Raw genomic sequence first — 26046 nt, 5'->3', positions numbered from 1 at the left:
CAGGGTGAGAAGGTCAGCCCAAAATACAGGTCATAAAGACCTTGGTGATAAAACAGGTTGTAGTAAAGAAGCCAGCCAAAGCCCACCAAACCCAAGGTGGCAATAAAAGTGACCTCTGATCATCCTCATTGCTCATTATATGTAAATTATAATGCATTAGCATGCTAAAAGACACTCCCACCAGCACTGTGACAATTTACAAATGCCATGACGACATGGGAAGTTACTTTATGTGGTCTAAAAGTAGGAGGAATCCTCACTTCCGGGAGTTTCCCACCGCTTTCCTGGAAAACTTATGAATAATCCACCTGTTGTTTAGCATATAATCAAGAAACAACTATAAATCTATTCAGTTGAGCAGCTCATGCCATGCTCTCCCCATGGAGTAATCATTCTTTTATTTCTTTACTTTCTTAATAAACTTGCCTCCACTTTTCTCTATGAACTTGCCCTGAATTCTTTCTTGTGCGAGGTCCAAGAACCCTCTCCTGGGGTCTGAATTGGACCCTTTTCCAGTGACAGAAAGCTGAGAAAGTTAGGCAGTATGTAACTCCCGATACCTGTGGCTTGTGCTCTGCTGGAGGACAGAGCCATCACTCTTTATGCATAGGAAGCCCCAGGGCAGGATATTGAATGGGTGGTCTAGGACCAAAAAGTCTGAGCTTCCTCCTGATTTCAAATAGGAAAAGTACTTAATACTTCATTTCATAGATGAGAATCCAAAGACATTAAATGACTTGCTTAAGGACCGCAGAGTTCCTGCTTTCTATCTAGTACACCACCCTTTCCATTTCCCCCAAAGGATGTGTTTCCGGTGGTGGTGGGTAGAAGCAATCGACTTGTAAGAAACAGAAAAACATATCAAAGGAATTGGACTTTCGAAAGGAAGAGTCTTTGTCATGTGTCTCTTTGCTAATTTTTGTGAACTGTAGTAGCCAAATTACTCCCAAGCTAGTCTTGACTACAGGTTCCGGCTACTATGGGAAACTCCAGCTATGTCCTTCTTACCTCTCATTTTGTCCTTTGTCATGGAGGTTTCAGTATGGGAGATAGTGTGTTGATTTACCAGCCGAAGTGGAAATCGTCACATCTACTTCTTTGACCACTTTGTTCATGTTGTAATGTAAAGACTACTTAGGACTCTATGATAAACTATCAGATTAGAAAAAATACTTAATAGTTTTAGGTGAATCAGATGCCTTGTAAAATACTTTAAACATTTCCGTTATTTTTTCCTGTCTGTAAATTCATACTTTCTAAATGCTATTCTTTCTTAATATTAAATTCAAAAAATAAACTTAGAACTATGAAAAGACAACCTTGGTAAGCATTTAGGTTGATTCTATGTCTTTGCTATTGTGAATAGTGCTATCATGAACCTAAAACAAAAGTAAAAAAAGAAGAAAAAAAGAAAATGCAAGCCGTGGGTTTGACAAATCATTAGAAAGGTGGGCAACTACTAGAAAATTAGTGATCACAGAGATTAATTGAAGTTTTGAAACATGAGACTTAATTTGTTGATGAACTCTGAAGTGGTTAATTATTTTTTCAATGCTTTTTGCCTTTTAGAAGATTAGACTGCAAACTTTCAGCACCCAAAGGAAGTTTTTATTAGTTTATTTTTTATTTGGCATGTATATGTAAAATAAAATTACACAGTCATTCTTTCAAAGCTCCTACACCAAATGTTTAATTAGTCTTTGATGTTGAATTGGAAAATTCCCTCTGGCATATGAGGAGTTAGTTGCAGGGAAAAAAAAGACAGGATAAGACTTATTATTTACATTTGATATGCATTAGTTGACTATGCATATGATTATATGATTTAATCTAGTGAAAGTCATGGGTAACCATTATAATCAATTGAGAAAGTGCAACTGGAATATTAAAGAAATTATCCCCATTTAACTTCTCATATGTAATGCTAATGATTTCTTGCCCATTAATTTTTGCCAGAAACTTCCTTGTACTCTAGCCTTTGTTTTTTATTTTATTTTATTTTATTTTATTTTTTAGCAACTCACAGCTGACTTTCAGAGCAGTGTTTTCTCCAAAGCTGGAATAGCCTGAGACTCTTGATCCTAGGTCTACCAGGAGCATGACTCCCTACCCCACCAATCAGATGCAGAAAATGCAGTGAAGTAGGCCTTGGCTGCTTACCCACCTCCTGACCAGCTGTCACCTCTTCATTTCCTGTTCAGCCACTCTTTAAGCAAGCACTGAACCCAGTGCTCAGAGATAGCTCTGACCTCTAGGTGGTTGTGCTTTACTTGCCTGTAGGAACCCCATATGCCCTTTGCAGTTCTGGGCTGTTCTATGACTTATGATGTCACCTCTTCTTTTTAAAAGTTCAAGTGGAAATAAAGTGATTTGAACTTTGTTAATTAAACATGATATGTTTTTATTGTTTTAATTTTAAAAAGAAAACCTCTACTCAGTAATTCCACTTTTAGATAGTTATCTGAAAATGTGTCTACAAGACCTGTACACAAATGTTTCTAGCAGTTTTATTCATAAGTACTCAAAATTAAAAGCAAGTCAAGTGTCCATCAACAGGTGAATGGATAAGCAAATGTGTAGTTCGTCGATGGAATATATACTACTTGACACTGAAAAGGAACACACACCAATATATACAACAATATAGATAAATACTTTTAAAATTATGAGAAGTGAAAGAAGCCTCACATAAAAGAGTTCATACTGAATGATTCCATTTCTGTGAAGTTCCGGAACCAGAAGTACTTATCTATAGTGATAGAAATTAGGCGAGTTGCTGCCTGGGGGGGTGGTGGTGGGAGTTGACTCCAAAAGGGCACAAGGAAACCTTTTTTTTGTGATAGAAAAGTTTGTAAGTTTGCTGTCTTAATTGTGGTGATGGCTACCCAGATGTGTATATTTGTCAAAACTCATTGGACTCTATACTTTAAATTAGTGCATTTTATTGTATATAAATTATACCTAAATAAAACTGATAAATTTAAAAAATTGTTAAAATATTCAGAAGAAACAATGTAATGCTTAACTGTCTATGTGTTAGCTAATGAATAGCCAAGAAAGATGCAAGTGAAGTCATGGAGATAGACAGCAATTGGGAAGATCTCTGGGTATCACCTGGGACACAGAGTCCGTAATCCAGAGGGTGATCATGGGGTTTGAGATTTTCTTCTAACATCAGCTGAACAACATTGTCTTCCACAATGAGTGTTAACAAAGCTTTGGGGTCCTTTCCCGGGAGGAAAGTTGGCTATTTGGAGATAAGGGACAGGGATCTTTTAGCTTCTCTCTCTTGCGTCTTTATAGTTGGGGGTTGAGGTGCACACATCTGAGTAGCAGAGAGCCCTACCAGCAGACCTAAAAGGACCTAGTGTCCACTAAAGCCACTGGAGCTTAATACAACAAAAGTTAGTAGCTCAGACTCCAATGCCCAGCCCAAGATGTCTCCAGCTGGTGGAGCTGCCTGGCTGTTTAGCTCTCAGAAAAGAAGACCAAACAAATGCCAGGGGTTACTTCCACATTCCTAGATCTTCCATCACTTCCAGAGCTTTAGATGTCTTCAAGACTTGATTTATAAACATAAATTGATGGTGGTTTTATTTCACAATTGTCACTTATTCCACTGAGTTATATTTGCATTTCCTAATAGTGTTTCCACCTGACTCTAATACTTGCTCTCAGGAATAAAGATGCCTGCAGTTCTCACTAATTTCTGAGTTCTACAGGGTAATTAGAATGAATCTAATAATGAAGATGTGCTGATTCTCCACCCTGAGGCATATTTAATAATTTAGAGTATTCCTTCTATATGACAAGTCTCTAACTAAAATTTCAAAGATGATATCCAATTTGAAAAGTTAAGCTGGATGCTGACTAACACCTGCCCAACAAGCCACTTTGACATGGCATGCTAAGCAAATGTAGTATAAATAGGGTATAGCAACAAATGTAATAGAGTAAAACCTTTTATAATGTGTGTTTCAGACAGTGCTCTGCACATACACAGTATGGTTTTCCTTTAGTTGATAAATTTATTTATTTTCCATACATGCAGGTTTCACAGTTGTGCTCAGGGCTTATGTGCTTACCACTTGGAGAACATTGTTATGATGCCCAAAGAAAGCTAAGCTGCCATATGAAAGGGAATCTTTCAGATCTGCATTTGAGTCCTGACTTTCCCATGTCATAGCACTGTGATTTTAAGGAACATAATTTCTGTGCTCTGCAGTTTTTAAATTTATTTTTTAATCAGTAAAATGCAGTTAGTAATACCAATCTGAAAATTTCACTGTGAGTATTGAGATAACATGTATTAGATATAACACATTTGTTAACATACAGTGACATACGTGTCTATTACTGAGTTTGGCTCAATCAGTGACAGGAGCTATTTCTACCAAGTCAGATATAGCATACTTAGATGCTGCTTATCACCTCCTGTCTACTTGTTAGAAGCAAACTTATCTTCTAAGACCCAGCTCAAAGACGTCCTCCTTGATGCGACATCAGAAGATGTCTCCTACCAGGACTCCTTGACTAATCTCCCTGATCATTTTTCTCCTTTCTTGGAACATATCCTATGCTGCTTTACAGTACTGAGGTTGTGAACCTGATTCCTGCCCTAGCGTAGGTTGAAAAACGGGGATGTCTTTGTTAACAAGTCTTTGAAAAGCACTGTAAAAAGAATAGTAAGTCGTTATATTGTAAAAATTACAGACATAGGATGAACAACAACATACAAAAAGCCTATTCAAATATCACTCAAATGAATACAGTCATGTACTGCTTAATGACAGGAATATATTCTGAGAAAGTGGCATTAGGCAATTTCATCCTTAAGCAAACATCGGAGAGTATACTTGCACATACCCAGATGACAGAGCGTAATGCACATCTAGGCTCTGTGGTATAGCCGGTTGCTCCTGCACTACAAACCTGGACAGCATATTACTGTCCTGAATATTGCAGGCAATTGTAACACAGTGGTAAGTATTTGTATATGTAAACATAGAAAATAGACAGTAAAAACACAGTATAAAAGGTGATACACCTGTATAGGGCACTTACCATGAATGGAGCTTTCAGGACTGGAAGTTGCCATGGGTGAGTCAGTGAATGAGTGGTGAGTGAATGTGAAGGTCTAGGACATTCACTACTGTTCACTACTGTACACTTTATATATAAGCACTGTATATATAACATTCAGGCCATACTAAATTTCTTTTTAAAATATTTTTCTTCAACAATAAATTAACCTTGGCTTACTGTAACTTTTTTACTTTATAAAATTTAATTTTTAAAAACTTTTTGATTCTTTTATAATAACACTCAGCTTAAAACACAAACACATTGTACAGCTGTACAAGAATATTTTCTTTTTTATATCATTCTATAAGCTATTTTCTACTTTTAACATTAATTTTTTTAACTTTTGAAGTTTTTGTTAAAAATGAAGTCACGAACACACATACCAACCTAGGCCTTCTGCCTTTCACCTCCGTATCTCATCCCACTGGGAGATCTCCATGGTCAATAACATGCAGGGAGCTGTCGCCTCCTATGATAACAATGCCTTCCTCTGGAGTATCTCCTGAAGGTTTTACAGTTAACATTTTTTAAATAAGTAGAAGGAGTATACTATAAAATCATGATATTAGTGTAGTATAGTAAATAAAGTAGTAGCATAAGTATTTATTATGATTATATTGTACACACTTGTAGGTACTATACTTTTATATGATTGACAGTGCAGTATGTGTATTCACACTGCCTCACTAGGTGATAGGAATTTTCTAGTTTAATTATTATCTTATGGGACCACCAGTGTATATATGGTTCATTGCTGACTGATATGTCATTATGCAGTACAAGACTGTACTTGTGCTTTAAGATTGTTATGGCTTGAATGTCTGCTCTCAAAAACTCAGTTGTTGGCAATTATTAAGAGGTGGGGTCATTAAGAGACAATCAGCTCATGAGGACTCCCTCCTTATGAATGGGATTAAGTACCCTTATCAAAGGGCTTGATGGAGTGAGTTCATCCCTCTTGTTCTTCCACCTTCCACCGTGTGAGGACATAGTGTTCCTTCACTCCAGAGGATCGAGCAATGACACGCCATGTTGGCAGCAGAGAGCAGCCCTTACCACACAACCAAACCTGCTGTTGCCTTGATCTTGGACTTCCCAGCCTCCAGGACTGTGAGAAATAAATTTCGGTTCTTTATATTACCCAGTCCATGGTATTTTGTTATAATAGCGCAGACAGGCTAAGAAAAAGATAGAACTTGTACTGACAGTTTCCTATGCAGATTTCAAGGAGAGCTTTATCAGAAAAATATGAGCTGGAAGTACGGAGTTGCACAACTCATAGTCATGACAAGGACACTTAGTCTGTATGCATGTGAGGAGTTTAAATAATTGTATTTCATGAAATTTCAGAGTGGGAAAAAAGCAGTAGCTCTAAATATTTTATATAATATGAGAACGTAAATTTAAATTTGTTACTAAATTAACAACGTATTATAAATAGAAATGTATCTGTTTGACTTATACTCCTAATAGTTCAACATTCAAGTTTGATATTCTTATTAGAAAATGAGGCAAGTCTTAAAATTTTCTAGGTTTCCTTATAATTAGACATATACCATATTTCATCCAGTCTAAAATACAGTTTTGCACATTTGAACAACTCTGAAATTGAGATGCATCTTAAAATAGATAGCATATCATAATTCCATGGACAGTAGTTTTATTAATGATATATAATGATTCATTTCAAAATTGATGGTGTCTTTGATTCTGTAAAGTACAATATGATATTTCTCAGTTGTATTGGTCAGGCTAGGCTAGACTTGCTGCTGTGACAAATACACCTACTGACCTAGGTAACAGGGGATTTATAGCTTATTCCTATAAAGTCCTATGTGGGATGGAATCTCTCAGGGAAGATATTCCCTGTGCAGTGACTAAGGACCAAGGCTTCTTCTATTTTATACTACCACCATCTCAGCATGTGGCTTTCAATGTTCCCACAAGCAGCAGAAGTAGATTGGAAGTAGCACACCCACAGATAAATTCTTCAGCTTGGAAATTATTTCCTCTCAATTTCACTGACTAAAACTAGTCATGTGGCCCAACTTTCCACCAAGGGCTTGGGGAGTACAGTCTTTCCTGTGCCCAAAGAGGAGAGAATCAGATATGGGTGAACACTACTGATCTTTTTCACAATAGTCTATCTTAGTTACCTGACTCTGAAATTAGGATAATGAGCAAAACCCAAATATATAATTGAATGATGTGAAGTTTATGTTCCAATTAGAGAGACTAACACTTTTATTCTTTTACAAAAGAATATATTGACTTGTACCAAAATGAACTATTATAAAATAAGCTTATTCATATTCTATCATAAAACTGGTGACAAGAACAATGTATTTCTTTTTTTTTAGTTTTAAATTTCATGATTAAACCTAAAAAGCAAAATTTTCAATGTATGTGAGGCATTTGTTAAGTTGGTTCTTGAATCTCTTAATTCAGTCTATAATATGTAAAATTCTATATTGGGGCCATATGAAGCCTTGCCAAAACTGCTGGAGAACAGGGTTATATTCATAAGGACAATAGTTACAGTCTTTCTTAGCTCCTCGTTTCTGCCAGCTAAAGAAAGCTAGTATTGTAGGAAGAAGAATGGGCTCCAAAGATGTCCTTAAAATCCTGATGTCCTAAGGCTGACCTACTCCTTGGAACCTGTGAATATGTTAAGTTACATGACAGAGGCGAATGAATTAAGGTTTCAGATGGAACTAAGGTTGCTAATCAGATAGGGAGATTATTCTGATTATTTGGATGTGCTCAGTGCCACAAGGGTTCTTAGAAGTAGAAGAGAGAGATAGCCAGAGAGATGGCAGTGAGACAAGGAATTGGCCCAACATTGCTAGCTTTAAAGATGGAGGAAGGAGACAATGAGCCAAGGAAAGCAGGTGACCTTTAGAAGCTAGAAAAGGGAAAGAAGTGGTTTCTTCCTCTCTGGATCCCCCAGAAAGGAAGGCACCCTGTCAACAAGTGTATCTTAGCTTGGTGAGCTCCATGTCAGACTTCTGATCTACAGAACTATAAGATAACTTTGTATTGTCCGGGTGCAGTGGCTCATGCCTGTAATCCCAGCACTTTGGGAGGCCAACGTGGGAGGATCACAAGGTCAGGAGATGGAGACCATCCTGGCTAACACGATGAAACCCTGTCTCTACTAAAAATACAAAAAATTACCCGGGCATGGTGGCAGGTGCCTGTAGTCCCAGCTACTTGGGAGGCTGAGGCAGGAAAATGGTGTGAACTCGGGAGGCAGAGCTTGCAGTGAGCCGAGATTGCGCCACTACACTCCAGCCTGGGCAACAGAGTGAGACTCCATCTCAAAAAAAAAAAAAAAGAAAAGGTAACTTTGTGTTATGTTAAATCACAAAATTTGTGGTCATTTGTCACAGTAGACGTAGAAAACTAATACAACTATATTGGATTATGTCTGCTTCCAGTCAAATAACCACCATCTTTGATTCATATGCTAGGTTTTTTTGTTTAAGTGATTGAAATAACTTGGTTTGGTGTTTAGGCCAGACTTTAATTTAGAAATTTATGATAGGCATTTAAATTATTATTCTTTGATTTTTATAAAGGAACTTCCTATTTTGTTTTGTGACATGAAGAGCCACCTCAGTACCAGACACTAATTGTTGTAAGTGAGAGATCCCCAAGAATCACCTGTCAAACTCTTTCGTTTTTTGAAGTGAAATAGTATATCTCCAGAAAAAAAAAGAAAAGAAGAAAGAACTTTCTGGCAAGTAACTATCAGCAAAGCCTAGTATCTTTTTCACTCATCAGTAACAACATTTTCAACTGACTTCTCTTTTTCTCTTGCTTCTAAAAAAACTCAGAAAAAAGAAAACTAGGAAACCTCTAAAAAGATCCAAAATGATTGTTGCGTTTCATAGTGGTGTGCATAAGTGTGAGCAGTATAATGAATTTGACTTATTCTCTCCTTTAGCAGTCAGTTTTCCACGTCTGTCTTCAGAGAAGTATGCAAAGTCACCAGCATTTGCAGCTCACCAGGTAGACTTGTCTCTGATCTTACAGGATGGGTTCCTTGCAAACCCATCTCATTGGTCTGTGCATTGCCATCCACATGTGGGGATATATTTATATGAATGTGTAGTATAAACATACCTACCTACCTTCACAGCTAACCTTGATCATCCTTTCCTGCTAACCCCTTCATTTGTCTGATTTTTTTTCTGGCCAAGACTCCTTTAAATTACTAATGGGAGTTCTTCTTACTATTAAAGATTAGCTGGCAAAGTAAATATTTGTAGATGAGTTTAAGATGCCTGCAGCCTTTCATTGCATGTGTTGATGCCTGGGCATTTTGGGTTGTAGAAATCAAAGAGATTTTACCCTTTTTTATATCTCAGATTGATTTTCTTTTTTGACTCTAGAAGGAATGAAAAAACTCAACCCTTCTCCCAGCTCAATTCCACATGACCTGTTTTCTTGGCTTCAAATAGCATGAAACTAAATTAACCTGCTTCTTTCCTTCCACCCTCCACCTCCCACAAATCCATTTTAAGATATAATAATTTGACAATTTGCATAAGCAGTTGCTTATGAGCATATGGTGTCTAGCCATATATTTAGCCTCCTTTTATTTGTGAGATTATATATTTTGAACAGGACCAACCTTTGTGTGTTTTTGACATCCCAAATGAAAAATTTTAGTGGTATACTTGAGAGGGCTGAAAGGTGACTACTGATTAAGAAAGAGCAGAGTTTAGAAAAATGTTTAAAATGTTTCCTTTGGCCCTTTTAGCTCTGTGCCAGTTTTGAGGAGAGTAGGTCATTGCCCTGACTATGCTAACATGTTCACAGGCCATCCTCTTTTTTTTAAATTAAATAAAATTTAAAGTTCTGAGGTGTGTGTGCAGGATGTGCAGGTTTGTTACATAGGTAAACATGTGCCGTGGTGGTTTGTGGCACCTGTCAACCCATCACCTAGGTATTCAACCCCACATGCATTAGCTATTTATCCTGATTCTCTCCCTGCCCCTGGCCCCCACAGGCCCTAGTGTGTGTTGTTCCCCTCCCTGTGTCCATGTGTTCTCATTGCTCAGCTCTGACTTATAAGTGAGAACATGTGGTATTTGCTTTTCTGTTCCTGTGTTAGTTTGCTGAGGATAATGGCTTCCAGATCCATCCATGTCCCTGCAAAGGACATGACCTCATTCCTTTTTATGGCTGCATCGTATTCCATGGTGTATATGTATCACATTTTCTTTATCCAGTCTATCATCGATGGACATTTGGGTTGATTCCATGTCTTTACTATTGTGAATAGTGCTGCAATAAACATACATGTGCATGTATCTTTATAACAGAATGATTTGTATTCCTTTGGGTATATACTTGGTAATGGGATTGCTGGATAAAATGGTATTTCTGGTTCTAGGTCTTTGAGGAATCACCACACTGTCTTCCACAATGGTTGTACTGATTTATATTCCCACCAACAGTGTAAAAGCATTCTTATTTCCCCACAGCCTTGCCAGCATCTGTTGTTTCTTGACTTTTTATAATCGCACAGGCCATCTTCTTACCTGTCCCGAGGAACTCCATGATTCTTTGGTGCCATCATGATGTCATTCGATGCTTCGCCTCTTACCTTTTGCTCTCAGTAAATCATATTCCTATAATCATTGCTCTCTCAGCTCAAAATTCCATCCAGTAGGCATCATGGTGAAAACATGTATTTTCCATTATATTGGCAATATTCATTGATTCAAAAATCTCAAAGGAAGTACTCACAGTGTAGGAATGTATCATACCACAGCAACTTAGAGTCAATAAACTAGTTCTTTGTTACTCGAAATGTGGCCTGTGGATTAGCATCACTAGCATCCTGAGAATTTGTTAGAAATGCAGAATCTTGGACTTCACTTCAGACTTCCTAGATCAGAAGATGCATTTTTAACAACATTTCAGTGATTCATAGGTACATTAAAGTTTGAAAAGCACTGAGCTAGACTCTAAACCCAAGGGAGTATGGACCATGTCTGTCTTGCTCATCATTTTATTCCTGCCTACTTATACAGTAACTAGTTCAGAGTTGGTGTTGGTAAGTATTTGTTGAATGAATGACTAAACCTGGGGAAAAATCCTGTTAAGAACATGAATGCTTTTTATCTTAAACAGCATACATTTCGTGCAGAGATTAATTCAGTTGGGGAAACAGTAGAATAACAAGTTACCAGGAGAGGATAAGTTGTATGCATCACTGTTCATCTTTAAAATTTTTCTCTTTCTTCTTAAAGGAGACTGTAATCTAATTTTGCTAGACGAATACTGGACAAATGAAAAATAAAGGAATTTCTGATATAAGAGAATAGAATCCTACATGCATACTTTTTGAGTCCCCTAGCTGTTGTATCTTTCTTTATTGATACCCCTACATTTAAATAATCTTTTAGGTAAGCCACCAACAGTTTAAAAATATGGTTTGTTCTTCTGCAGTAACTATAGAATAGTATTTAATTTAATAGAAGTGGCCAGCCATCCTTTAATAGAAGGACCACCAGAGTAATCCTCCCAAGACTCCTTGGGATGTGTCCTGCCTAAGAACTACTGGGAATTAAAGGGTTGTATGAAGTATAGTCTGTATTACAGGTGCACACTTGTTTCTTTTGTTTATATCAGTTTAGTCTCCCCATGGAATTCATGACATCACTTTCCATATGACAAAACATTGGCAAATATTGGTTGAATCACTCTTTATTTTTTAATAACAGGCCTAGTAGGGCCATTATATGAAAATATTTTTTATTGGTTGTGTTGACTGGATCCTCTGGAAAGTGGATAATAAAACAGAGTTAGAAGTATAAGAGCTGTATTAGGGTAATGTCTGTTGAAAGAAAACTGATAGAAGGATTGGGAGTAGGCAGAGAAACTTCAGACTATGATGCAGGCCTGACACCTGTGAAAGGCAAGCATGAAGGAAAATGGACTGGGCAGAAAGAGTTTCAGACAGCACTGGAGCTCTGACACAGCCTCTTTCAGCCCAATGGGTGGCTTTGAACCAGCTTATACTGGTTCAAAGATTTCACATAAAGGAATCCCATATTGGACAGAAATGCTATGCCCTACTGTCCCCCACCAACTCAAATGCTCAACTAATCCCCAGTATCTCACAGTTGGAGGCGCTGGGCTCACTGCATGCCTTGCGGCTAATCATCAAATTCTTGAAAGATGTGAGAGGCAGACTTCCACAGATGATTCATAGATAGTGGTTCCTTTGAGCCATTCCATATGCTTGAGATGATAAAAGAGTATTTTGATAACAGTCTATAATTCAGTAGTTTTCTCTGACTTAAAGTAACCATACCTCCAATATGTTCAAAGTAAGAATGACTAAAATTTCTGGAATATTCATACACATTTCCACTAAAAATCCACTAAACTGATGGCCACTGGTATTCTTTAAAGAGATTTGGGGCTAGACTTTGTCTTTTCCTTACTTATGGCATTTACCAACTATGTGGACATGGATAAAATTTTAATATTCCCAAGCCTCAGTTTTTTCATCTGTGTAATGGGAATAATCGCACCCATTTCATAGGGGTTTAGTGAGGAATAAATAAGATGGTACACAAAGAGCTTAGCACAGCACGTGAAACAAAGTACACAGCAATTTTTTACTAAAGGAATACAATCAGTGTCAAAGCAAGTTGCAATATTTTCCCAAGTTTCACATAAAACCTTTGAAATGGTGATCAATAATATTTCAGCTTTAATCACCAAGATACCTTCTAATTTTAACCCATAAACACCTTCACTATATGAATTAAGAATAATTTAGAATATGGTATTTTTATTTGCTGTTGTTTTTGCATTTATGAAAAATATAAAATCACTTTGGCTGATTAGTTCTACATATCAAATGATAATCTTGATGATGCCTATCTGGGCCAGTGAACTTAGTACCAAAATAAATTATCTTCTTTGTCAGGTCTGTAGACAGCCCCCAGAATTAGAGCCAAGGCCCTACAAATGTTATCAGGATAACGCAGGGAGAGTGCAGCAAGCTGTTAATGACCTAATTCGTGCCAAGGAAGGTATGTCTAAATGGGCACCCTCCTGTTGGTGCATCAGGGATACTACTGTTATATCCAGAACTAGAACCTAGGACAAAGTTCTTTCCTTAAAAAATGCTCCTTTGCCAGCCATTTAGAGCCCATAAACTAGCAGTTAAAATTTCCATCTATTTTCTCTAAGTACATTATAAATGTAAATATATTTTGTGCTAAGGAGCATAATAAGGACCAGAATATGTATCCGTTTTTCCATTGTAGTCTCATTTGAGATTTAGGCCAAACTCAGTAGATTAAAATATAGAACTTGGTAGACGTAACTGCAACTTTTCTATGGAAATATTTAGGTAATATATGTGGTTTATTTTAATGTAATCCTCCGCTTTGGGTTTATAATAAAATCAGGTAATTATCCTGATACATAGGGGTTTGTTACCCACTCTACCTCAGAGGCTGTATGTATAAGTGAACTCCTGGTTTTAGACAAGTTGCTTTGAATTACTTCCATTATATTCTCCTTTAGTTGGAATATGAAGAAATTTCAGCAGGCCTTTTTTTTGTAGCATAGATTTTGAAGACAAGGAAAAATCTGTGCTTGTTTCAAATGAATGTATGATTTTGCAATATTCCAGATATGATTAAATATGCATAGTTTCATCATTTGCTTCTTATCACAAATCTGTTGAGATAGGTCAAATTTATACTCAATAAGGGCATGTTCTGGAAGTGATATATAGTGGTTCGTTCAAGACAGTATTTTTTTACTACTGTAGGTTGTAAATAGCAATAAACTGTCTTTAGAAATTTTCTGGTTGATAAAAGAGTTTGTTAAAATAAAAATTAATTGGAGCAGATTCTGAATTATCCTAATAATATAGTAATTCTCACTCTTTGTCTTAAGTGGGAGACAAAGGGTGAAGTTGCGGCTAGAAGGCTGGCATTGCTTATATGTTGGGTCTACCCATAGAGCGGATTATGCCTGTGATGTCATTTATCTTACCAAGATGGTGGAATAGCTTCTGTAAGGGAAAGCAGGCTGGACGTGACTCTCTACTTTGAGGGCTCCAGTCTTGTCCATGCTCAGGAGGAGACGTATTATAGTCTGAGTCTGGCTGTTCAAGGTGACTTGGTTTATATGTGTTCTGAGTCCAGGCCTTCCAATTGGGCTGCTTATTAAAATCCCTTATGAAGATTTGAAAATACAAACACCATTTTATCTGTTGTTTTAGACTCTGATTTAGAAGGTCTTGATCCATGGTTCTCAAACTGTACTGGGCATCAGAATCAGCTGAAGGACTAACTAGAACGCAGATTAATGGGTTCAATGGCATGCTGGAGCTGACGCGCACTCACTCTCAGAGCCTACTACATATATCTCTTTCCAATCTTATGTTCAGGTGATATCATGTGAGTAGCTTGAAATCAGCCATATTGAAAGTATTTATACCAGGAACATTGGCAAATACTACTAGTCAGGGCTTTCCTCTCTCCAGGAGCCAGTTGTTAAAACATTTGTTTACCAGCCCACCAGTGGCAGAGCCCTGCCCTCAGGGCTTCTGATTCAATAAGTCTTGGGTAGTGGGTATTTTCTTTTGGGCAGAGATCAAGAATTTATGTTTCTAACAAGTTCCTTGGTGATACTGGTGCTGTGGGTTTGAGGAGCACACACTAAAAACAATTTGTCTAGAAGTATGCTGTCTCATTTGAAATCCACTAGTCACATGTGATTACTTTAAATTAATTAAAGTTAAATACAATTAAAAATCTGTTCCTCAGTCACATTAGTCACATTTCAAGTGCTTAATAATTATATGTGGTTAGTGGGTACTGTTTTGGACAGCATACTTCTAGAACATTTCATCACCGAAGAAAGTCTTATTGGTCAGCACTGTTTCAGAGTATAATCTAAGTATCTAAATTTTTTAAAAGTTCCACAGGTGATTCTGGTGAGAAACCTGTTTCAGTAATCACTATAACTACTATTAAATGTTGATCTTATATTTCAACTTAAAACTAACAAAAAATTCTATTTCCCTCATTTTCTAGTTCTTCCTTGGAATGAGGGATTGGTTTACAGAAATTCTCAAATACTGACAACATGTGTCAATAACTCTTCTGCTTTTTCATAGAGAAGGACACTGAAATGCAAAGAGGTAAAAGATAAAAGAGGTATTGTTGAACTGGACCCAGCCCCATCTATAATTTTTTTTCAGAGGTTTCTCTTCTATACTGTGACAGCTTTCCACTGAATAGAAGAAATGAGTCCAGGTGTTTGGTTGAAGTGCTGCGTCCAGATCATATTAGGGCCCAACACTGTGATACTGTTATGCTCTCTCAGACCATACTGTGGCAGGTGAAAGCCCCAAAAGTCACACAGATTGAAAATAAAGTATTTCAGAGTTTACCTAATAATAATTCCTTCCCAACCAGTGAAAGAAACAGCTAATTTTTAAGAGATTTCTATAGAGCCACATAAGATAACCTTACATGTATTCAAAACCAGTTGATCATGTTAATGAATCAGAAGTGTTCAAACCAGCTGATTTTACAAGACTGACGACAAAATACAATTTAATTAGAGATGGTCCGGTCAAATAGCTGACAGTCATTAGTGACATCTGGGAGCAAATAACCAAAGCCTGAGTTAATGAAGGGTACACAGGCAGATAGAGGCTTGACACTGGGACTAGAGCTGGCCTGGAGTGCCAGCGTGTGAGTGTGTCTCTTATGTGTAGTTGTGTAATGAGCTGTTTCTTATATAGCCTCGTACATAGAAGTGTGTTTTGTGAGTTCATGTCTCCAGAATGCTTGTGTGGCCTCAACAATGTCCATTTATTTTGGTTCCTTTGTGATTAAAATAGTATGATTTTATGGTGATAGGAAAATAGTCAGTGGTATTTCTTTTTTCTCTAAAAGATTTATTATTAGATTGGTACAAAAGTAATTTCAATTTTTTGCCATTGAAAGCAATGGCAAAAACCACAATTACTTTTGCACTAACCTAGTATAACAGACTTTATTTTCTTAAGTGACAGTTTGCCTCTTTGAGCTTCAAAAGTGGTTATCTTATGTGGCTCTATAGAAATCTCTTAAAAATTAGCTGTTTTCTTCTTTCTGGGCTTCCTTTTAGGAATTCTGGAGTCCTTTCTTTTAGGAATTTAACATGACTGTTATCCTTGTACTTTGTAGGTACCATTATATCCTTACACTTTTGAATCCTAATTGATTTTCCTGCTCCTAGGCAATTGCCTTTCATATCCTTTAGCAAAGCATTCCCTGAACACCACTTTTATCTTTCATCAACATTCAATCTTCAACAAATATTTATCAGGCATCCATTCTGCTGAGAAAAGGGAATCCAGTAGTGAGCAAGACAGACTTGGTTCTGCCCTATAGAGCCTACAGTGAAGTTTTCAGTTTTCCTGTACCCCAAAGTGTTTCGTTACTTCCTATAGTGAGTTGAATTCTGACCACCAAAAGATATGTCTGCTTGGAACCTCAGAATGTGATCTTATTTGGAATAAAGATCTTTGTAGATAAAATTAAGGTAAGGATCTTTGGGTGAGATCACCCTGGATTACAAGTGGGCCCTGAATCCAGTGACAAGTCCTTATCAGATAAGAGAAAATAAAATAGAGATATATTAATACAAAGAAGATGATGTGAAGAGATTTTAGTAATGCAACTACAAGCCAAGGAAGACCAAGGATTGCCAACAGCCACCAGAAGCTAGGAAGGAGGCCTGGAACAGATTCTTCCTCAGAGCTTCCAAAAGGAACCAACCCTGCCAGTGCCCTGATTTTGGACTTCTGACCTCCAGAATTGTGAGAGAATAAATTTCTTTTGTTTTAAACCACCAAATTTGTGAGAGTTCATTACAGCAGGCCTAGGAAACTAAGACATTTCCTGTCTTAGTCTGTTCAGGCTGTTATAACAAAATACCATAGACTAGGTGGCTTATAAACAACAGAAATGTATTTATTACCATTCTGGAGGCTGGGAAATCCAAGATCAATGCATTGGCAGATTCAGTGTCTGGCAAGGGCCTATTTTCTGGTTCATAGATGATGACTTCTCACTGCATCTTTTATAAGGGTACTAATCCCATTCATGAAGGCTCCATTCTCACAATCTGATCACCCCTCAAAAGCTCCAATTTCTAATATCATCACATTGGTGATTACTTTTCAACATATAAATTTAGGGGAGACACAAACATTAAAACCATAGCATTTCCTTTATTCATTTTAAAAACATAAACCCTTTTATCTCCTTTTTGAATAGCGGTCAAGAGAACAGGTTATTTAGCCAGACTGTCTGGGCTATAATTCTATCTTTGCCAATCACTAACTGTAGAATTTGGATCAAATACCTTAAACATCTGTGCCTCAGTTTCCTCATCTATTAGATGAAAATCACAATAATATTGATATCATAGCATTACTGTGAGGACTTTAAAAGCACTTAGAGCAGTTGCTGGAGTGTAGTGATTAATAATTATTTTACTAATTTTCGTTAATGTTAAAGGCTTACAGACTGTTTCACAGTCAGTCCAAACAGAAATGTTTTTTCTAATTGCTCACTTACCATAGAACTTTATATCTCTACCTTTTTAAATCACATATAGCCTTGTGATTGTATTTAACTTTACACATCAATGTATAAATCCATAAATATTTACTGAGAAACTGCTAAGTTCAAGTTATTTTGTTAGTCATTTTGGGAAAATTGAGCTAGAAAAATTTTTTTTAAAGAAGCAAAAATTCTTTAGCAGCAAATGAACTTATTCATGCTCTCAAAAACTACTGTTCCAGCACTCACATGTGCCCAGCACTGTCCTGTGCACTGGGGATTCAGGAGTGAACAAAGCAGACACAAATCCCTGCCTCCATGGAGCCTCCATTCAACTGGGGGTGATAGAAAAGAAACAAGACAAATATGTTGGAGGTTGGGGCTGGTGGGAGGTATTTGGATCATAGAGGCAGATCCCTCATGAATGGCTTAATGCCATCCTTAAAGTAATGGGTGATTTCTCACTTGATGCATTCGGATGAGATCTGGTTGTTTAAAAGAGTGTAGCATCTTCCCCCTTCTTGTTCCCCTCTGTTGCTTCCTGTCTCACCATGTGACACCCACTCCCCCTTCACCTTCTGCTATGATTTTAAGCTTCCTGAGGCCCTCACCAGAAGTGGATGCCAGCACAACACTTGCTGTGCAGCCTGCAGAACCCTCAGCCAAAATAAACTTCTCTTCTTTATAAATTCTCAGATATTCCTTATAATTGTAGTGATACTAATGAACTAATACCCTGTGGTAAAAAGTTTAGTGGGGCATTGAATCTCTTAATCCAGGGTAAAATTTGAAGATAATCTCCCAATTCTGAAGACTAAAATGTCTCTAGAAATTATGATTTCAGAACAAAATATAATTATTGTAAATATTACAACATTTAACAACATAAAAATAACATGTTACCAAAATTGGGAGGTATGGAAAGGTGAGTTGGAAAACAGCCTTAGTGTACGGACTTCTTTAACAGCAGAAAGTCAATTAGTAGTATCTAAAAGTGAAACACATAGCCAATAAAAGATATGATGACTCCAGCCTCTTCACATCGTTATAATTATTATCCTTACAGAGGTGTGTTATATCTCTTGTGGTAAAGGAACAATTATCTAAAGTTTAGCAACTACTCAGTTTCAGTTTTTTTCTTTGATAATTTCAAAAAATACATTTAATACCTAGAAAAAATAATACTGTATTGCTTTCTCATTGCTGCTGTAACAAATAATCACAAACTTAGTGGCTTAAGCAATGCAAATGGACTCCCTTACAGCTCCGCAGATTAAAAGTCCAAAATTGGTCTCACTGGGCTAAAATCAATATGTCAGCTGGGCTGCATTCCTTCTGGAGGCTCTAGTGACCTTGCTGTTTCCAGCTCGTAGAGCTCCTGCATTCCTTGGTTTGTGCCCTCCTTTCTCTATCTTCAAAGCCAGCAACACTGGACCAAGCCCTTCTTATGCTGCCATCTCTCTGGTTCCCTCTCTTCTGTGCTGTGCCCTCTTCTATTTTTAAGGACTCTTATAATTATATTGGACCCACCTAGGTAATCCAGAATGATCTCCCTATTTTAAAGGTGGCGAATTAACAATCTTAATTATGTCAGTCTTAACTCTGCTTTGTCATGTAAGATAACATATTCACAAACTCTGGGGATTAGGATGTGAACATTGTTGGGGGGTTATTATTCTGCCTACCACAAATACTCTTAATTCTGATAAAAAATACAATGTTTAAAAAGAGAGTTAAGGACAGTCTTTCAACAAATGATGTTAGGAAGACTGGATATCTACATGCAAAATAATAAAGCTGAACCTTTACTTCATACCAAAAAAAAAAAATTAACTTAAAATAGATCAAAAACCTAAAACTATAGAAACACATGGAAGAAAGCTCATGACATTGGATATGACAGTAATTTATTGATATGACACCAAAAGTACCAGCAACAAAAGAAAACATAGATAAACATGATTTCATCAAAATGAGAAGATGTTATGTATCAAAGAACAGTATCAGCATAGTAAAGTGGCAACCCACAGAATGGGGGAAAATATTTGCAAAGCACATATCCAACAAGGGATTAGTATCCAGAATATATAAAGAACTCTTGAAAACAACAACAACAAATCAAACAGCCCAATTAAAAAATGGGCAAAAAATTCGAATAGAAATATCTCCAAAGAAGATACACAGATGGCCAATAAGCACATGAAATGATGCTCCATATCACTAATCACTAGGAAAATGCAATTAAAAATCACAATGAGATACCACTTCACACCCATTAGAATGGCAACTATCAAAAAAACAAAATAACAAATGTTGGCCAGGATGTGGTGAAATTGGAGCCCTTATGCACTGCTGGTGGGAATTTAAGACGGGGTAGCTGCTGTATAAACAGAATGGTGATTCCTCAAAAAATTAAACATGGAATTACCACATTTTCCAGCAGTTCCACATCTGATTATATACCCTTCAAAATTGAAAGCAGGATCTCAAAGAGATATTTTTACACTGATGTTCACAGCAGCACTATTCACCAGAGCCAAAAGGTGAAAACAACTCAAATGTCCATTGATGGATGAATGGATAAACAAAGCATAACATACATGCAATGGAATATTATTCAACCTTAAAAAGGAAGAAAATTCTGACACATGCCACCATGTAATGAACCTTGAAGACATTATGCTACATGAAATAAGCCAGGCACAAGGGGACAAATATTGCATAATTCTGCTTTAATGAGCTACATATAGCAGCCAAAATCATAGAGACAGATAGTAGAACTGTGGTTGTCAGGGGCTAGCAGAAGGGAGTAATGGGGAGTTATTGTTTCATGGTACAGAGTTTCCATTTGGGAAGATAAAAAAGTTCTGGACAGGGCTGGTGGTGATGGTTGCACAACAGTGTGATGGTGTGGTAATCGGCTGGTGTCCCCAGCTACTGAATAAACTCTAGGTTAGCAGTTTTCAAACTTTTTGGCACCAGGACACCTTAACACGCTTAAAAATTGCTTGGGACACTGAAGAGCTTTTGTCTACATGGTTTTATCTATAGATATATACTGTATTAGAAAGTAAAACAGAATTTAAAAATAGTCACTTAAAAATAACAGTAATGAATCTATACATATTAATGTAAATTGCATACTCATTATGAAAGGTAACTATATTTTCCAAAATAAAAAATTTGTTTAAAGCAATGGTGTTAGTTTACATTTTTATGTTTTTTTAATGACTAGCCTAAGAGAGGGCAGCGGTAGTGTCATATCTGCTTTGTATTTAGTCTATTGTGATATCCCATGCCATATAGCCTTTGGAAAACTGTTTATTAATGACAGGACAAGAGTGAAAAAGGCAAATAACATCTTGGTATTGTTAGAGTTTGGACTTCCTGAGTCTCAGAGACTTCCAGGGGTTCCTAGACTACTCTTTGAGAACTTCTATTCTAGGCATAAAATGACACTGCAAGAGCTAGCATTAAATATTCCAGGATATCATGAATAATTTCTCCATTTGTTCTGCACTATTAAACAATTTTAATAAACTGGAAAAGGAATAATGAAGCAACAGGAATCCATTTCATAAATAGGGTACTGTAAGATAAAAGCCCTACTTTATTTGAATTTCATGGGTGTGAAATCAATAATAAACAGAATTAATGTTTTCAGTGTTATTGTAGCTATCATAAAATTCTACATTCTTACTGAGATGATGCACTTTTGTAGTTTAATAGATATCATTTTATGTGCTAAGTAGGTAGGTGCAAGATCTTGAAATTGTTGGGGGGCCTCCTGTGGGGATAATTGTGTGGTGAAGTACAGTCATTTTCTTAAATATTTCTCCCAAGAGTTTGAGAGTTTCTAAATGAATCAGCCAAATGCCTGGCTCCAGCATTCACTAGACACAGCAGTTTTTCGTCACTGAAGAATCCCAAATAAGATGCAATTGTCTGATAAATAATTTTCTGTTACTTGTCAACTTCTCAAAAAAATAGTCCTTGGAGAGCTGTAGTATCAGCAAATGCAATCAACACATTACAGCAAGTTGATTTGCAGGTTTATCATCATGGAAATAAAACTTTCAGACACTGCAAGGTATGGTGACAGTGAAATGTTTTTCTGCCCCTGGTGACATGGATTTCAGAGAGTATCTTTAGCTGGATTGCTCTATGTCAGCATTGACAAATTACACGTATAGTTTTATTTCCGTTTTCCCAGTTATGTTCTTACATGAATGTATTCCTTTTTTTGTTTCATTTTCTCTTGGAAAGATACACAGTTATTTTTAGTTGAATAGCTTATGAAAAATTAGGTGCATTTGACAAAGGTGCTTAATGTATGGTTGGAATAAATGCAGTTCTAGTTGAATGCACAGCAACAGTATGATGGGCCCAAATTTATATTTCTATCTATATGCACCTCTTCCATTGTCAAGATTTATTACATCCTAGAGAGTTTTCTAGGGTTTTCAGTAGAATCCTATAAATTCAGAACTTAGAGTCAGAAATGCATATTTTCTTACTTCAACATTGATAATGTTTCTCTTCCCCACTGTTCAAAGTAGTCATTTTCATTTTTCAAGTGAAGCCACACAATATTTACACTATTTACATTAAGTTTTTATAAATTTATATTTTATAATTAAATAATCTCAACATTTTAACTGTGAATTTTGTGTTTTAAATTGAGTTTTAACAAATGGTTAGGAGAAACCACGACATTTATTAACTACAAAATATATTTTCCCCTTTTATTTTTCTAAGAAACTGTCATCCTACTGATCATGCAATTGAATGCATCTTTTCAGGTTTGTTTTCTTATATAGGAAATATAAAGCAAGAAGTCTGCATGGTATAGTGAGAATCAAGAGATACAGAGTGAAAAGATACGAGGTTGAATCTAGCCTTCCTACACGGGCTGTGTGATATCAGACAAGTTCTGAAACTTTCCCAAGTTTCAACATTGTCATCTGTAAAATGGATTCTGAGGTACTATTACCAGGCTGCTCATGGTAATGAGCATGGTAAGAACCTCTAGTTGCCCAACTCTGAGGAGCCCTCATCTCATCTCAAGTGCTGCATTTGCCTCCAGCTAGTCTCCTGCCCCCAACCAGTTCATTCTCTACATGCCTACCAAAGTGATCTTTTAAAAATGTAAAGCAGAGTTTGCCATTGCTTGCTTGAAACATCTATTAGCTTTCTGTTGTGTGTAGGATACACAACAGAAACACTTTCACATGGCCTATAAGGCCCCTGCTTGCTTGCTGTTCCCCACCCCACCTCCAACGTCACCCCATGTTACTACACTCCATCTCACTCCTGTTGTGGTGACCAGCCATCCCAGTTTGCCTGAGATTTTCTTAGTTTAAGCACTGAAAACAAGAATGGTTGCCCGCTACATTCCTGATAGTCCAGCCATATTGTTCTCTGGGTGTGCCCACATCTTTCCTATCTTTGAAAAGTCTGTTTGTCTTGGAAGCCACACCATATGCCCTCACCATGTACCTAGTTCATGCCTATCCATCCTTCAGGCCTCAGTTTAAAGGTCCTATTTGCAGAGGATCCTTCCCTGAGTCACAGATATAAATTAGATCTCATGTGTTATTCTTATATTAGCACCTGCAGGGCTACTGCGTACAATTGTGCCCGCTGTGTGCTGCACAACATCAGGGACCTCCATAGATGATGTGAAGGTGGTCCCCAGAGTTGTACCATGAGTTGATGCTGGAACCATTCTTTTCCTTTATAGCACCTTTGTCAGTTGTGGTACATATAATGTCTACAAATTGTATATATAAAGAATATGTATTTCAGAATATATATATATATATATATGTAATTGAAGAAGTTTTTATACACCCTATTGGTATGTAAGTTTCATAAGTGTAGGAGCTCTGTCAATTTTGATAATTTTTGTACCTATTAACCAGTAGAGTTAGTTATTTGCAAAATGTGTCCGATAAATATTTGCTTAATGAATGAACGGGAGCATATTTTATAAGGGTTTGGTGACTATTATGTGATAATATATTGAAAGTCCTTTGTAAGTTATAATTATTATTTATGATACATATTAAATAGAATATGAAAAAGGATTATTAGTAAAATATCTAGGTTCTACTGTGATATAAACTCTTAAATGTTTTTTCAAATACCCTATTAGCAGTTCTTAAGATTTTCCAGAGATTAGCAATGATAAGCAGATCAATGGAGCAAAGTAAATAATCCAGAACATTGCCTAAATATGAGTTTAGTATATACAAATGCATTGTTTTATTTAGTGAAGAAAGAAGACATTTAAATAAGTAGTCTTGGAAAAATTGCCTGTTTGGAAAAAAAAATAGATTCTCACTGTATACCACACCCAAAAATAAATTTCAGTGAATTAAAAATTTAAATATTTAAGACATGAAATAAATAATAGAAGAAGATATTGAAGAATAACTTCATATTCTTGGAGTAAGGAATTTCTTTGTAATTATGAAATAAACCCAGAAGTCATAAAAGACTTACAGAATTGCCTATTTAAAAATGCAAAATTTCTTTTTTCTTTTTCTTTTTTTTTTTGATACAGTGTCTCGCTCTGTCACCCAGGCTAGAGTACAGTGGCGTGATCTTGGCTCACCGCAGCCTCCGCCTCCCCAGTTCAAGTGATTCTCCTGCCTCAGCCTCAGCCTCCTGAGTAGCTGGGATTACAGATGCTGCCACCACTCCAGGCTAATTTTTGTATTTTTAGTAGAAATGGGGTTTCACCATATTTGCCAGGCTGGTCTCGAACTCCTGACCTTGTGATCCGCCCACTTCAGCCTCCTAAAGTGCTGGGATTATAGGCATGAGGCACCATACCTGGTCGCAAAATTTCTGTATAGCAAAAGACATAATAAAGTTAAAAGACAAATGACAAATAACAAATTAAGAAAACATTTCAATTCTTACAATATATACAGGTTATAATGTATAAAATATATATTCTACCTACCCCTTTAAATTAATAAAAAAATAAAACAGAAAAATGAGCAAAGGAAATTACCAATTTCATGAAGAATCTCACAAATGGCTAATAAAAGGTGATTCAACCTTATTAAATAAATAAAAATAAAACTGTAATATGTCACAGTTTTGTAAAACAGGAAAGATTTACAAGACAGAATATACAATGTTAACAAAAGTGTGGGGGGAAACAAGACTTTTATACATTGTTGGTAACATGCATAATAGTTTTGAAGAAATATTTTACAACTTTTTAAAAAATTAATATTTTTATTCAACAGTTTTTAAAAAGATCATATGTAAAAAACTCTCTGGGTGTTGAGAATACAATGCTTTTTTTTTTTTTTTTTTTTAAGTCCCTAACCTCTTGGAATGTAACATTCTGGTGGAGAAGTTAGAAAATGAACAAAAAACTACAAATAGAAGTAAAATATAATATCTTATAAAACACAGTGGCGTTCTACTTCTGATAATGCAGACTGGGTAATGCCAGCAAGATTTCAGTAGATTAGACTAGACTAGTTTTCATAAAGCTTATATGCCGCTAAAGCAGAAATTAATGAACTGAAAGAAAGGTGAGAATACATTAGAGTACTGAGAGCAAACACAGGGAATTATAGAAGAAAGGGCAAACGACCCAGGGAACACAGTGAGATCTAATATCACTTAACTGAAGTCCCAGAGAGAAACAGTATTTCAGGAAATAACAGGGGAAATTTTTCCAGAATTGATGATGGATATCATTCAATAGATTCAAGAGACTGACAAATACTAAGTAACAAAATACAGAAATCTGTATTCTGCTAGATATATCATATTAAAACTTCAGGCAACCAAAGATGTAGAGATTCTTTTTTTTTTTTCATAAGGAAAAGAGGTTTAATTCACTTGCAGTTCCACATGGTCGGGGAGATCTCAGGCAACTTACAATCATGGCAGGAGGCAGCCCTTCACAAGGCAGCAGGAGAGAGAATGAGTGCCAGCAAAGGGAATTGCCAGCGGCTTATAAAACCATCAGATCTTATGAGAGAACTCAATAACATGAGAACAGCATAGGGGAACCACCCCCATGATTTAATTACCTCCCAACAGGTCCCTCCCACAACACATGGGGATTATGGGATTACAATTCAAGATGAGATTTGGGTAGGGATACAGCCAAACCATGTCATAGATTTTCTCCTTGTTATCTTCAAGAGGTTTTACAGTTTTAAATTTTACATGTCAGTCTTTGATCCATTTTGGGTTAATTTTTTTTGCATGGGGTGTAAGTCAGTGTCTACATTCTGTTTTGATTTGTTTGTTTCTTACATGTTGATGGTCAGTTGTTCCAGGACCATTTGTTGAAAAGACCATCATGGCTGGG

The 26046-nt window shown here is 36.5% G+C and overlaps 1 protein-coding gene across 3 annotated transcripts in view; it reads left to right on the top strand.

The window, feature by feature from the left end:
• The window catches only part of NEK11 (NIMA-related kinase 11), a 339525-nt gene that overhangs the window by 132851 nt on the left and 180628 nt on the right, over positions 1–26046 (top strand). The window contains exon 14 of one of the 3 annotated variants that reach the window (XM_011933681.1): positions 11352–11419. The exons of the other annotated variants lie outside the window; for them this stretch is intronic. Within the exon in view, the coding sequence (XP_011789071.1) occupies positions 11352–11401 (50 nt within the window). The 3' untranslated portion in view covers positions 11402–11419. Of the gene's footprint in view, positions 1–11351; positions 11420–26046 lie in introns of those variants that run through there. 3 annotated transcript variants of the gene reach the window in all.

This window comes from Colobus angolensis, unplaced genomic scaffold (assembly GCF_000951035.1).
Source record: "Colobus angolensis palliatus isolate OR3802 unplaced genomic scaffold, Cang.pa_1.0 Scaffold129, whole genome shotgun sequence".
NCBI classification, from domain to species: Eukaryota; Metazoa; Chordata; class Mammalia; order Primates; family Cercopithecidae; genus Colobus; species Colobus angolensis.
Note: the sequence above shows the minus strand (reverse complement) of the source record. Positions and strands in the feature narration are given on the sequence as shown.